At 38.4% G+C, this 15,400-nt stretch overlaps 1 protein-coding gene across 1 annotated transcript in view; it reads left to right on the forward strand.

Annotated features, from left to right (window-relative positions):
• Positions 1-6,272, forward strand: part of LOC106869655 (NADH-ubiquinone oxidoreductase 75 kDa subunit, mitochondrial) — a 36,553-nt gene extending 30,281 nt beyond the window's left edge. Inside the window, exons 18-20 of the mRNA XM_014915477.2 lie at positions 240-415; positions 1,601-1,735; positions 5,156-6,272. Coding sequence (XP_014770963.1) covers positions 240-415; positions 1,601-1,735; positions 5,156-5,299 — 455 coding nt within the window. The 3' untranslated portion in view covers positions 5,300-6,272. The remainder of the gene's footprint in view (positions 1-239; positions 416-1,600; positions 1,736-5,155) is intronic.
• The last annotated feature ends 9,128 nt before the right edge of the window (positions 6,273-15,400 follow it).

Consider the following 15,400-nt stretch of genomic DNA (forward strand, 5'->3'; position numbering starts at 1 on the left):
CATGCATAAGCTTGCAAGGAACGAAGCCAGTATGCTCCGCTGGATGTGTAATGTCAGTGTGCATACACGACAGAGTATAAGCACCCTGAGAGAAAAGTTGGACCTAAGAAGCATCAGATGTGGTGTGGAAGAGACACGACTGTGCTGGTATGGTAATGTGGTGCAAATGGATGAGGATAGCTGTGTGAAAGAGTGTCACACCCTAGCGGTTTTTATTGTTGTACTTTTCCCTTTTTCAGGTCATCATGGAGATGCTGGGGCTCAAATGGCTGATATCATTTTACCTGGTGCTGCTTACACCGAAAAGGAAGCCACATATGTAAACACAGAAGGAAGAGCCCAACATACAAGACTTGCAGTTTCTCCTCCAGGAATGGCCAGGACTGACTGGAAAATAATCAGAGCCCTCGCACAGGTTTGATTAAAGTCTTAATTTAATTACACTATAAATTTATGCTATGGCTGTTGAAAAGGTTATTGCAATAGCTTGTCAGTTGGAAAGCAGTTATTTATCAAGCATCTATAACACACCTGGATAGTATTATAAAGACTCTCTGAAAATGCTTTCAAAAATCATTATTACCAGCATCTACACTCATTCAGATTCAAGGACATGGTAAACTCCATATCCTTGTTCCAATTTATCTGGAAGTTCAGCTCTTAAGAGACCTGAAAACCCTCCATTTACATGGAGGGTCTTTTGATAAAGTCATCTCAAATGGCAGTGGATCATGAAATTGCACACTTTACCTAACCAGAATTTCAAGATGTTAAAACAGCTTGTGATATCACTTAACTGGAGTTCAGAGATTCTTATGTAATTAATGTCATTAGGGGAAATTGCTCTTGGACAGTTCCACACATCTGAAAATCCAAGGCCTGTCAATTGAAATCCATATACCTGTCAAGCATTACAGAAAAGTTATCCCTTGATGCCAACAGGTCCAAATTACATAGTTTCACTTAAGCCACAGCATTTTAGCAATATTTCTAATCTACCACATTCCACCATGTGACCCTGCCTGACTAATGAAAATCATCCAAGATGTTGTGTTCCAAATACAGTTTCAGCGATTCACATATTTCTTTACTCCTCACACATGTACCATACTTATATGAAACTCCATGTAGTAATAAAGTGAATCCTTAATTGATTCCCAACAAACTTTATGCAAATGATGTTGAGAATATGAAATACACAGAAATAATACTAAATAGCATTGCAACAGTTCCCTGCCAGTGCCCTCTGACTGGCTCCCATGCCAATGGCATGTAAAAAGCACCATGTGTATGTGATTGATACCAGTGCCCCCGACTGGCTCCCATGCCAGTAGCATATAAAAAGCAGTATCCGAACGTGGTCGATACCAGTGCCTCCTGACTGGCTCCCATGCCAGTAGCACGTAAAAAGCACCCACTACACTCTTGGAGTGGTTGGCGTTAGGAAGGGCATCCAGCTGTAGAAACTTTGCCAGATCAAATTGGAGCCTGGTGCAGCCTATTGGCTCACCAGTCCTCAATCCTCGCCAGTCCTATATATAAATTTTTTGAATATTTTGTTGTTTCATTATTTTTTGATGTGATCTGCTCTCTTCTTCAGATTTCTGGAGTTGGCCTGCCTTACGACGAACTGAATGATGTCCGAAAACGCCTTTATGAAGTGAGTCCCAGTCTTGTACAATATGGTGAGACCGAGGAGGCCAATTTCTTCAAACAGGCTCAACAATTAGCTTCTGTAAGTGCCAAATTCTAACTTTGCATTCGTATGTGTATATACATGCATGTTTCTGTAATTCATGCCTCAATGGATTTGGGTGGTTATATTCACACTCGAGGTTTTACTGTGTCCAAAGTATGAAGGTCAAAAACTAGTTGCAGGGTGTTGTATGTGAAATATCAGATATTGTATGTGTTGATTTCTTTTAGACACAGACGTGACATGGATGTGTGGTAGCAGTTTGCTAACCAACCACATGGGTTCGGGTTCAGTCTCACTAAGTGGAACCTTAGGTGAGTGTTTTCTACTGTAGCCTTGGGCTAATGTGAGTGGATATGGTAGATGGAAACTAAAAGAAGCCCATTTTGTGTGTGTGTGCATACATACACACAGTGAAGGTGCATGGCTCAGTGGTTAGAGCGTTGAGCTCACAATCATGAGGTTGTGAGTTCAATCACCAGACCAGGCTGTGAGTTGTGTTCTTGAGCAAGACACTTTATTTCATTTTGCTCCAGTTCACTCAGCTGTAGAAATGAGTTGCGACATCACTGGTGCCAAGCTGTATTGGCCTTTGCCTTTTCCTTGGATAACATCAGTAGCGTAGAGAGGGGAGGCTGGTATGCATGGGTGACTACTGGTCTTCCATAAACAATCTTGCCTGGACTTTTGCCTGGAAGGGGGACTTTCTAGGTGCAATCCCATGGTTATTCATGACTGAAGGGGGTCTTTACTCTTTTACACACACACAAGTATATATATATATATATATTTATACAAGAGTCGCTGTGTGGTAAGAAGCTTGCTTACTAATCACATGGTTCTGGGTTCAGTCCCACTGTGAGGCACCTCAGGCAAGTGTCTTCTACAGCCTCGGGCCAACCAAAGCCTTGTGAGTGGATTTGGTAGACGGAAAATGAAAGAAGCCCATCGTATACATACATACATGCTGGCATGGGCTGGACGGTTTGACTGAGGACTGGCAAGCCAAAAGGCTGTACCAGGCTCCAATCTGATCTAGCAGGGTTTCTACAGCTGGATGCCCTTTCTAATGCCAACCACTCCGAGAGTGTAGTGGGTGCTTTTTATGTGTCACCAGCCCTGGAGCCAACACTTGCTAATGATACAGTGTACCAGCTACTTTTTGTTACGGATTGTACCTACCTATGGTTGATGTAGTGAGCCAGGAAGTGTCTTAGCTATAGATGCATCATGACATTGGGGATGGGAAGTAAAATGTTAGCTTTTGGGCTGGGAAGTCATTTTGACATCTGTGACATTTTTCTTGGATGGTGGTGTTGGTGGTAGGGTTGGGAGTGTTGGTTGATGAACAGTTTTTGTAATTAAAACAAGCCATAAACAATAAACAAGTAAATAAGCAACCCTCGCATCTCTCTGTCAAGCTGTTACATTATCTGAAGGAATGATTGATCACATGAACTAAATAATGAATGAAAACAAAAAGAAATATTTATGTAGTGATGTGTGCAGAATTGGCAGAGAAACAGATGGAATAGTTTGTGGCAGTTAGGTATGTCCCTTTAGGTTCTGAGTTCACATTCCACCCAGGTTAACATTACCATTCATTCTTCAGGGATCAGTAAAATAAGTACTTGTTACAGGTGTTGATATAATTGAGTTTACCTTTTGGAGGTGGTGCCTCAGTATGGCCGCAATCCTATGACAGACTAGTAAAAGGGATAAAAGATTGAGATTATGTAGTCAGTATTTGTTTGTAAGCTGTACATCTTACTTTTAGTATTATATTCTTGTGAGCGGCCAGACTATTGGATGTTGTTATACATCGCTGGTCACAGTGCACTTTGCATTGTTTTAGCTTTCAAATGATGCCACCCTGCTGGCTAGGTAATCAAGGGCCAACATTCTACCTGATTGAAAAACTATTCCATCACAGGGTGTACCCATTTACAGCCGAGTGGGATGAACCAACATGAAATGAAGTGTTTTGCTCTAGAACATGTAGCTGGTTTGGGAATTGAAACCATGATCTTGTGATTGTGAGTGCAACGTGCCTAACCATTATGCCACGTACCGAATGGTTAGGCATATTGTATTACTATTAGTAATATCTACATATGTGGTTTGTATTTCACTGTGGTCAGTGTTTGGCTATTTTGTGCTTCCAGTTACTTTACCTAAATATTTTTCTATTTTCTTGCTGGGTCTGGAAGAAGAGATAATGTCCAGTGCGATTGTTGCTATTTAATGTTCCTGTTGAACCCTTGTAAGTCAACACCTGCAAGGAAGAGGAGAGCTGGGAGAAAATTCCAGAAGGCAACATTCTGTGGGGCAAACATTTTTGTGGAAACTGGGTTCTCGAGGTGGTCATTAAGCTCTGCAGTAATTTTGGGAGCTGTACTTTTGTGATCCTTTCTAACAATTTGCGTAAGAGTCTGACGGTCCCTATCTGAAAGTTTTGGTTTTCTTCTGGAGTTTTGTTTCAGCGAGGAGGTTTTTCCCTCTTTCTCAAAGGCTGTCATTACTTTCGAGACAATACTTCTTGATACAGCAAACATTTTGGCTGTTTTCGTTACGCTAGCGCCTGCCATACGAGCACTAACAATTTTACCTCTTTGAAAGTTTGATAGATCTGTCATTTTAATGAATTTTTTAATTACCTTCTTCTGATGGTATCTGAAAAGAAACAGCAATTTTAGCAAAACATATTAAGCAACATTAATAATAAATCAAAAAACATAAAAATAAACAAGCTTTTGACGGTTTTATAGATATTTCCAAATTATGATGCTAGGTGTTTCCATTATTTTGTCCAACCCCTTTATATGCCAGAAATACAATATGTAATTAGTATTTGAATATATTTTGTTTATTAACCCATTGCCTGCCATGGGCCCCATTTGGGGATCTACTGAAAACAGTCTCACTGCAGGTTGTTTGTTGTATTTAAAGTGAATTGCTTATATATATTGCATTTGCAGAGGTGTGTTTATTAATATTTAGTAGTTAAAGTTTGTCATTTCTAGCTCTGGCTAATTCTAGAGGACATTTTGTGTCATAAATTGCAAATTGTGAACTACAAAAATATTGACTGTTTTGAAAAAGTTTTTTTTTTTTTTTTGCATTTCCCATTTATATCATTCATTGATATTTCATACATATTCGCATCTGATACTATAGTTTCAAAAAAAAACTAAAATGTTTATTATTATAGAAAAGAATAAATATGCCTTTTTTCAGCAATCCCCATTTGGGACATTTTGAAAAATTTATCATAATTTCCAAAATAATTCACATATGAAGAAAATTTAAATACTATACATCATTTTAACTCCTAAGGCACTTAGCAAAGCCAAAAAAATATGAATAAAAAATTTGGCATTTATTGGGTTAAATATAATAACAGTACATTATGCTTTGTCGTTTTTTTGATTTTTATGTTTCTTTATTTCTACTTTCCAGTTAACCAAGTCTGAATTATTGCCTGATCCTCTGAAACCTCAACTTACAAAGCTGAGTGAGTTCTACATGACAGATACCATCAGTCGAGCATCTCAAACTATGTCTAAATGTGTAAAAGCTGCCTCTACCCCAAACCCTTATTGATGAAGACTTTCACATTAGTTTCTTCCACATTCTCTATTTAGTTTACTTTATTCAAAAAGACTTTTTTTTTTTTTGTAAAACAAGCTCTTCTGTTGTTTAAATTACTTCTGACCAGTTAAGACCTAAAAACCTTATTTCTAAAACATTCTCAGTCAAGATTAAACTCAAGGCCTAACAGTATTGACAAAGTCTGCCAGTTGGGGGCCCTTTACCAGCAAGCCATTATAAATAACTGCTTTTACTCTTGGTATACCATGGCTCTACAGTCTTCTGCTGTGGCCCTCAGCTGCAGTTCCTCCTGTGTCACTTAGAATCACCACAGCTTTGTTGATGTTTTTGTCAGCCTTTGTTTAAAAAGCAGGAACTGTCTGGTTGATAACCTGTCAACTTGGACTCAATAGTATTATGCTGTTTCAGTTAGTGTATATTTGCTAGAAAGTTTTATTCCATATGTCATTTCTATGAACCCCTGGATATGAATGTATGTATATATATATGTGTGTGTGTGTGTGTGTGTGTGTGTGTGTGTGTGTGTGTGTGTATGCAAATATATTATTGGATATACTTTAATGATTACACTTCGTGACTTATAGGTTCATGGTTTTGCATTATGGGACATTTTTTTAACCATTATCAGACAAAGAACAATCTTTTTGTCTGAAGATTGTTTGGAAAATATTCTGTAACCTGAAACTTATAACCACAAAAAATATATAAGTATTTCCAATATATATATATATATATATGTATATATATATATACATACATACACATACATACATACATACACATACATACATACATACACATACATACATACACGCAGACACACAAGTGGTCAGAAAGAAAACTAGTTCTTTTTTACTCAGTTAATACTAAAATGTATTTTCTTTATTTAATAAAAAATATTGTTCTCTAATGTTAATAATAATAATAATAATAATAAAAACAACAGCAACAATGTTTTCTTTAATGAATTTTCTGTTTTTATTTTGTGTCATTTTTAGTATTTATGTTTTTTATTAGTCGTGGTTGACCAGGCCTGATTGAACAGCCCTTTTGATCAAAGATGTTACACTTCAGTTAAATCCAGTTTGTACATGGTACCAACTGGATTTAATTGGAACTAGTGAACTGTGTAGTTCATGTTAGAAATGGCATCTGGCTTATCTAGAAGGGCAGTAAAAACTGATTAGAATCCTGATGATTCCTCCAACTCATGCCAGCATCAAAAACAGGATGTGAATGTCAATGACAGCAATGGTGATGTCTGTTTCCTCTGTGATGACCATCAAAACACAGAACATAGGAGTCAGTCTGGGAGACCCTCTATATGGTTGCTGAATTTGCTTGAAATAACGGACAAATCTTCCTCAGACTGTGCTGTACTATTTTTTTTCTTCTTTAACAGACACACATTGGAATGATTACAGTATGCCAGTGTCACATAGGGAGCCCTGTGCCAGTGTCACATAGGGAGCCCTGTGCCAGTTCCATATAAAAGGCACCCATGCCGGTACCATGTATAAATCATCCAGTATACTCTGTAAAGTGGTTGGCATTAGGAAAGACATCCAGCTGTAGAAGCCATGCCAAAACAGACGACTAGAGCCTGGTGCAGCTGACCAGCTCCTATCAAACCATCCAACCCATGCCAGCATGGAAAATAGATGTTAAATGATGATAATGTTTGATTATGAGTTTGGTGGATCAGTACTGACCTATGGTTAAACAACACTTAAAAGAATTCTCCATACTAAATGGAGAAAGCTTATGTATTAGTATACAAGATGCATTCCACATAGTGTTTATGGGTAGAGGGGTATATGCATGACATAATAGGGAGTCAGGACTTATGGGTGAGTGACATAATAAAAGTAGAGAAGTTGTGGTAGAAAACAAGAAATGTCATCATCATCATCATCATCCTCGTTTAACGTCTGCTTTCCATGCTATCCAATGTATTATGAGAAATGTCATCAGAGTGAATACTGAGTGGCAAAACAAAATTGATACTCCATCAGTTATGACAAGTGTTGCAGTTGATCAAATCAATGGAACAGCCTGCTTGTGAAATTAACATGCAAGTGGCTGAGCGTTCTACAGACACATGTACGCTTAATGTAGTTTTCAGGGAGAGTCAACATGACACAGAATGTAACAAGGCCGGTCGTTTGAAATACAGGTACAAATCATTTTTGCCAACCTTGATGACCATGATTTCCACTACATATCATTGCAATTGCCTGAGTGGGGCAGAGAATTGCGATTGCTCCCAACTATAGAAACTGCACTGTTGCAAGTGAAGAAAGTATGGAAATGCCAGTGTAACATTTTTGCAGACAGGCATGATATCTTGACCACCACAAATAAAATCAAGCATTTATTTAGTCCTAGGAGCTTCATGCCTGTTGGGCCTGAAGTCATGACTTGTGTGTGACCCAGTTTTAAACGGGGTGAATTTTCACAGCATTATTGACTCTGTTGTCTTGAATCTTCTGGGTCCAGTGGCATGACATGGTCAGGATGGCTGGAGATGGGACTGGACTCAGCAGCTGACAGACTTTACAGAGTTCCACAAGAAACCATGTGTGGGGCTTTGTTCCAATATTCCTTTCAGATTATTTCCTTTATCCTCCTCTTGTTCCTAGCACTCATAAGACAGAGACACTGTTAGTTGGAGATCTGCCAGTGTCATAAAACAACAGAATGTTGAATCCGAAGTTCACCATCTCCTTGGTGGTTATTGTGACTTGGACAAGGAATCCATCACTGCCAGTGGTTCTGTTGCATGTTCAGTCACCAACTCGACCAATTTCTGTGTAAGATAGCCATTGAATTTGTACTGAGTTTGGTCAGCCTTTTGAGCATCTTGCTTTCATCCTGCTGGGTATTCAGAGCAGACCCTCCTCATTAGGCTAAGCTGATGAAGGTGCTGGTTTAATTGTTGATGATCTGACCTTACAATAGGTTGAACTGGATTGCATGTTACCAGTAACACTCACAAGTGACCTGACAATATTTGAAGTTTAGAGACCTTGTAAAATTCCTTGACAGCATCAGATGTAGAGACCTGTGAAGTGTTACAACAATCAAGTTAGTAATGGAGACTTTATAACATCATGTGACAGTATCTAATGTAGGTTAGTCCACATTACTTTGCAAGGAGCATAGGGCTGGTTTCTCTAGCATATATATTCCTGGAATATATATGCCATTCTGTCGTAGGATTACTCCTTTTTAGCAGCTGAGTGAACTGGAACAATGAGAAATGAAGTGTTTTGCTCAAGAACACAGCACATCGCCCAGTTCAGGAATTGAAATCACAATCTTATGACAACAAGTCTTATACCCTAACAACTAATCCATGCACCTCCAGACACATTAGGAAAGGAGGCTTTTTAACATCACATGAGAGTAGTTAATGTAGAGACCTTTTAAGTATCACAAGACATACGTTAATAATGGAAATATGCTAACACCACATGACAATATTTAATGTGGACATCTTTGAAGGATACAAGAGATGTTAGTAACAGAGTTTTTGTAACACCTCATGAGAACATCTAATGTAGACACCATTGGAAAGTCACTAGCCATACATTAATAAAAGTGACTTTGTAACACAACATTATTGGTTGTTGTGCAGAATTTTGCAGTGTCATATCACAATTCAAAGTATGTGGTAGCTTTATTTGTTTCATATAATTACACTAAATTTCTATATTAACTGTAGAAAACTTTGCTATGTCACATGACAAGATGTTAACAGGTTGCTATGATTTATGGAATATTCTGGCAACACCAAATTAATTGGAACTGCAAGAGCCACTATTTTTCCTGTGTGATCCAATGCATAGGTCATTGTTAGTGGTGTTTAAAATCATTCTTTCTCTTTGAAATTGGTGTCCAATTCATAGAAGTGAGTAAAGATCTATTAAATTTGATTGGTTGCTTTGGTGAACTCACCAAAGTGAATTAGTACTTTGTTGTATTTAAAGGTCAACCATCTGTTTCACCCTATCTGCTGCAACTCATTTTAACTCATTTTTCATTTTCATCTGTTAGTGGAAATGAACCTACATTCTAGATCACCCTCTTCTTATCTCTTTCTCTCTCCTCATATGTATGTATGTGTGTGTGTGTGTTTGTATATGTATGTGTGTGTGTTTGTATATGTACAGATATATGTATGTGTGTGTGTATATATAGATATGTGTGTGTATATGTATAGATATATATGTGTGTGTGTCATCATCATCATCATCACCATTGTTAACGTTCGCCTTCCATGGGTTGGACGATTTGACTGAGGACTGGCGAACCAGATGGCTGCACCAGGCTCCAATCTGATCTGGCAGAGTTTCTACAGCTGGATGCCCTTCCTAACGCCAACCAATCCGAGAGTGTAGTGGGTACTTTTACATGCCACTGTCACGGGGGCCAGTCAGGTGGTACTGGCAACGACCATGCTCAAAATGGTGTTTTTTACGTGCCACCTGCACAGGAGTCAGTCCAGCAGCACTGGCAATGACCTATATTTATATGTATATGTGTGTGTGTGTATATGTATATATACTTTCATTCATATGGCACATGTATATCCATGTGTTTGTGTGTCATCATCATTATTATCATTTAACATCCATTTTCCATGCTGGCATGGGTTGGATGGTTTGACCGGGGCTGGTCAGCTGGAGAGCTACCTGGACTCCATCTCTGTTTTGGCATGGTTTCTATGACTGGATAAACAAAGCTTGAATGTTTAGGGAATAGGAATAATTAAATAGCCCTAAGACTTGACCATTTTGTCTCTTAATAAAAGAAGGAATTTTTACTCTCAAAGCAGCTTCTTATTTCAAACTATCAGTTGATTAGTATTGTTATATAATTTTTACTGAAACTTTATTGGAATTTTATTGAAATTTCTAACAAAAGAAATTGTAGTGGGGCCTTATTCTGTTGTACTCTTTTCTGTTATTGGTACAAGGTCTGAAATATTTAGTAGATGGGGTCTAACCAATTAAATTGGCCCCAGTGCTCAGCTGGTACTTATTTTATTAACCCTAAAAGGATCAAAAGCAAAGTTAACTTTGGCAGAGTTTAAACTTAGAACGTAAAGCTGGAAGAAATGAAGCTAAGCATTTTGTCTGGCTTGTTAACGATTCTTTTCTACTCTAGGCACAAGGCCTGAAATTTTGGGGGAGGGGGCCACTTGGTTAGATTGACCCCAGTATGCAACTGCTATTTAATTTATCGACCTTCAAAGGATGAAAGGTAGTTGACCTCAGTGGAATTTGAACTCAGAACATAAAAACAGACGAAATACTGCTAAGCATTTCGCCCGGCATGTTTCTACCAGTTTGCTGTCTTAAATATTTATTTCTTTGCTGCCCACAAGGGGCTAAACATAGAGGGGACAAACAAGGACAGACAAAGGGATTAAGTCGATTACATTTACTCTAGTATATAACTGGTACTTATTTAATCGACCCTGAAAGTATGAAAGGCAAAGTCGACCTCGGCGGAATTTGAACTCAGAACATAAAGAGAGACGAAACACCGCTAAGCATTTCGCCCAGCATGCTAACGTTTCTGCCAACTCACTACCTTTAGCTATTGTGTCAGAGTTGTTCTCCATTCAGCAGTCGTTTAGTGTGTAGTAGAAGTAGTTGTAGTAGGATGAGCTCTGCTGATGCAATGCATTTAGAAACTGAGGCAATCTGATAAAACAAACCGAAGAATTAACAATACTTCTACTAAAACTATCTGAAGGGGATACGGTTGTAGTTTAGAGGCACAGGTGCAGTTGTGTCGTAAGAAATTTGCTTTGCCACCACATGGTACCACGTCCAATCCCACTTTTTCTACCGTAGTCTCAGGCCTTGTGTGTGGATTTGGCTCATGGAAACTGAGAGAAGCCGATCATACATATACGTGTGTGTCTGTGTTTGTCCCCACCACCGCTTGACTACTGGTGTTGATGTGTTTACATCTCCATAACTTAGCAGTTTGGCAAAAGAGACTGATAGAATAAGCATCAGCCTTAAAAGAAGTCCTGGGGTCAATTCATTCTGCTAAAATTCTTCAAGGCAATGCTCCAGCATGGCTGAAACAAGTGAATAAAATACTAATTCAAAAAAGTTGCAACAAAGACAACCCATTTAGATGAGTGGGTCACTAAATTAAAAGAAATTAACATGCTGGCTCTCAAGCCCCATTTCTTGTTTTGTCCCAGGTCCCCAATATGACATATTAATTAATTTTGATATGAACAGCATAATATTTTATCACTATATCACATGTGAAGCAGGGATCATATAGATAGTGTTTTTTTTACCCATAATGCATTGATGGATTGTGTGGATCTTGCAAACATACAGCCATGACACTCCAGTTGATCATATACAGGGAAGGTGAAAAGTAGGTAGGCATTAAAAATTGGTAATAAAATCCATATTCCTTTTACAAATTTATTGAAACAAATGATACATGTTCTTTACTACATGGTAAAATAAAAGTAAATCTTCATATTTCAATGTAAGCACCGGTGGCGTCAACCAGTTTCCTCAAATGGCCAGGGATAGAATAAACAACCTTCTCAAGGACATTGTCTGGGACATCATTGAGAACCTCTTGAATCCGTGTCTCCAAGTCCTCCTGTGTGAAGGTTTTGTCCTGTACACTTCCTCTTTTGTGTAACCCCACAGGTAAAAATCACATGGAGTGAGATTTGGACTTCTGAACTTCTGCGGTCAGTGTCTTCAGGTTTTAGCTCCTGCACAAAATGGAGTTTCCACAGACGAAAATTCAATTCTTTAGGCAACACCATACGTATTGTGTGTCTTGCTAGTCCACTTTCACAAACTGCTTGACGTGTTGATTTTTACAGGCTGTGATTAAACGAAAAGTATGAAAAAATTCTTGATTCTGTAATTCGATTATTTGATTACTAGTGCATAAAGTATACAAGCAGCCCTCAAAAAACTTTCTGCGATTAAAGTGGCTTGCACTGTAATTCGAGTTGGCCAGGCCTGGATTAGACATTATTTTTTCCACTCGTCAATATCAATGGAGAGCAGGTGAAGTTTAACAAATACAACTCTCCAGCTTTATGGAGATCATAACAAGCAGTTTTATTTCATTGTGATTTTACTCAGCTTGATGGGTTTTCTTCTCAAGCACAGCTTATTTGCCAAAGGTTTCGGTCATTTGTCATTGTCTCTATGAGGCCCAACACTTGAAAGGTGCTTTTTACATGTCACCGGCACAGGTGCTAGTTATGTGACACCAGCATCAGCCACATTGCCTCCATGAGGCCCAACACTCAAAAGGTATTGCATATGTACCACTAGCATGGGTGCCAGTTATGTAACACCAACAATGGCCACAACTCTAGTTTCACTTGGCTTCACAGGTCTTCTCAAGCATGAAAGGTGAGTGATAGTTTAGCACTGCTGTCCCTTTTGTTGACATAGTTCGATGGTTTTTCAACAATACAGGCACGGGAGTGGCTGTGTGGTAAGTAGCTTGCTTACCAACCACATAGTTCTGGGTTCAGTCCCACTGCGTGGCATCTTGGGCAAGTGTCTTCTACTATAGCCTCGGGCCGACCAAAGCCTTGTGAGTGGATTTGGTAGACGGAAACTGAAAGAAGCCCGTCGTATATGTGTGTATATATATATATATATAAATATATATATGTATATGTATGTGTGTATGTGTGTTTGTGTGTCTGTGTTTGTCCTCCCAACATCGCTTGACAACCGATGCTGGTGTGTTTACGTCCCCGTAACTTAGCGGTTCGGCAAACGAGATCGATAGAATAAGTACTAGGCTTACAAAGAATAAGTCCTGGGGTCGATTTGCTCGACTAAAGGCGGTGCTCCAGCATGGCCGCAGTCAAATGACTGAAACAAGTAAAAGAGTAAAAGAGTAATACATTTCACTATTCTTTGTGTGCTTTACCTTCCATCAAGAATAATGCTTGCCAGAGTTGGCGTTACCTTGGTTTTAAAATACCAATTGATTTTAGACACTGTACCAATGGAAACATTCAACAATCCATCAATTTGCCTTATAACATGAAGCATTTTAACTTATTTCCAGCATGGAAAACGAATGTTAAATGATGAGGATGATATCTGCAAAAAAGTAAAACAGAAGGCTATATCATGAAGTGCAAGACATATGTAACACATATGAATATATATATACACACGAGAATAGTTTTGAATTTATTATTGCCAATAGGAAAAAAAATTTAAATAAAAAGTGGTGTCTCCATTATTTTGTCCAACCCCTGTATACACACACACACACACACAAATATATATACATATACATGTGTGTGTATGCATACATGCATGTATGTATACACATAGACACACACACATGCATGCACACACACACACACACACACACACAATCATATCTATCTCACTTTTTCTATCCTGCTCTCTGCTTTGCTAAGAACAACCATCCTAACCCGATCACTGACACCTTCTTCTGTTTCCAATACCACCACCACCACCGCTGCTGCCACCACTGCCGTCGCCGCCACCACCACCACTATCACCTCTCTACTAAACTACATCACCACATCACTGCTACATCACTTCACCACAAAACCTCTATTACACCACTGTGCCACCTTCCCCTGCCTCTTTCTTCAACCACAGTTACCACTAGCATATCACCACCACCACCACTACCACATCCCACTCTGTAGAGGTGTTGGTGGTAGTGGCATTAGTGCAGCTGGTAAGGTCAAATGGCTATCGACGTCATTTGTCAGAAGACTATAAATTGAGCGAGATTCCTCATGTCAAATTGCATTTCGATTCACACTTGATGTGAACAATTGCCTCTCGAGACATCTGCTTTGTCTAAACATTCAAAGAACTTAGAGCATAAACACCACTGAAATTACTGCTTTTTGGTCAAACAACCGGTCAGCAAGGTTCGTCTCACAAGATCTCTCTCTTCATTTCAGAAGTCTTTTTGTTATTTTTTCCTTTCAATTTTTGGTGATTTTTTTCTTTCTTTTTATCATTTCTCTTTCTTTTCTATTTTTAAAGTTTACGTTTTCAATTCCTTTTGTATATATCTCCCTTAAGTATATATCTTCACAAACATTTAAAAGGAAAAGTATAATTAGTTCTGGGCCTCTTTTATTTTCCATATTTTTATTGTTAAGAAGTTCACGTTACAATCATGCAGCTTTGGCTTCAGTCCAATGCGTGACACGTTGGGCAAGTGTCTTCTCCAACAAAGTCTTCTACTATAAAGCCTTATGAATGGATTTAATAGATGGAAACTGAAAGAAGCCCATCATACAGGTAAATTTGTGTGTGTGCAATCGTGCAATCATGTGTGTGTGTCTGAAATTGCACATGCATGTGTGTATCTTGGTGAAAGGTATCAATGACAACAAAAGCTGCAAAAATCAACATTAACGTATGAACTCCCTTGAGACACATCAAGTTAGATACATTCCCTTTGCACTTTCACTATCAAAAACACAATTAATCTGTGATTGGCCCTTTAGAAACCAGTGAATATTAATACTATTATTCACATTTTGTACTATAGTATGTCAACGACCAAGTTATACATCGAGACACACAATTATATCTCTAGATACAGTTGTATGGGGATAAGCAAGCTTTTTTGAGTCATGTCCACTTTGACTCTCTTTTCTTTTTTACATTTGTCCATGACCATCATCATCATCTTTCATCATTCTTTATTGTCCACTTTTTGATGCTTATATGGTTCAGATAGAATTCATTGAGGGGAATTTTCTGCAGCTGAATGTCTTTCCTAGTGCCAACCCTTGCATGATTCCAAGCAAGGTAATACTGGAAACTAAAAAAACCTTGCTTTTATGATGGTGCTGTTCATTTACAACCATCACCTGATTTCTAAAGAAGGGTACACCCAAACACATTTGCATACTTACATATATCATATACATATTTATATATACAATAGGCTTCTTTCAGTTTCCGTCTAGTAAATCCACTCAGAAGACTTTGGTTGGTTTGAGGCTATAGTAGAAGACACTTGCTAAGCAGTGGAACTGAACCTAAGACCACA

The sequence above is a fragment of the Octopus bimaculoides genome, chromosome 9 (genome assembly GCF_001194135.2).
Source record: "Octopus bimaculoides isolate UCB-OBI-ISO-001 chromosome 9, ASM119413v2, whole genome shotgun sequence".
In the NCBI taxonomy this organism is placed as follows: domain Eukaryota; kingdom Metazoa; phylum Mollusca; class Cephalopoda; order Octopoda; family Octopodidae; genus Octopus; species Octopus bimaculoides.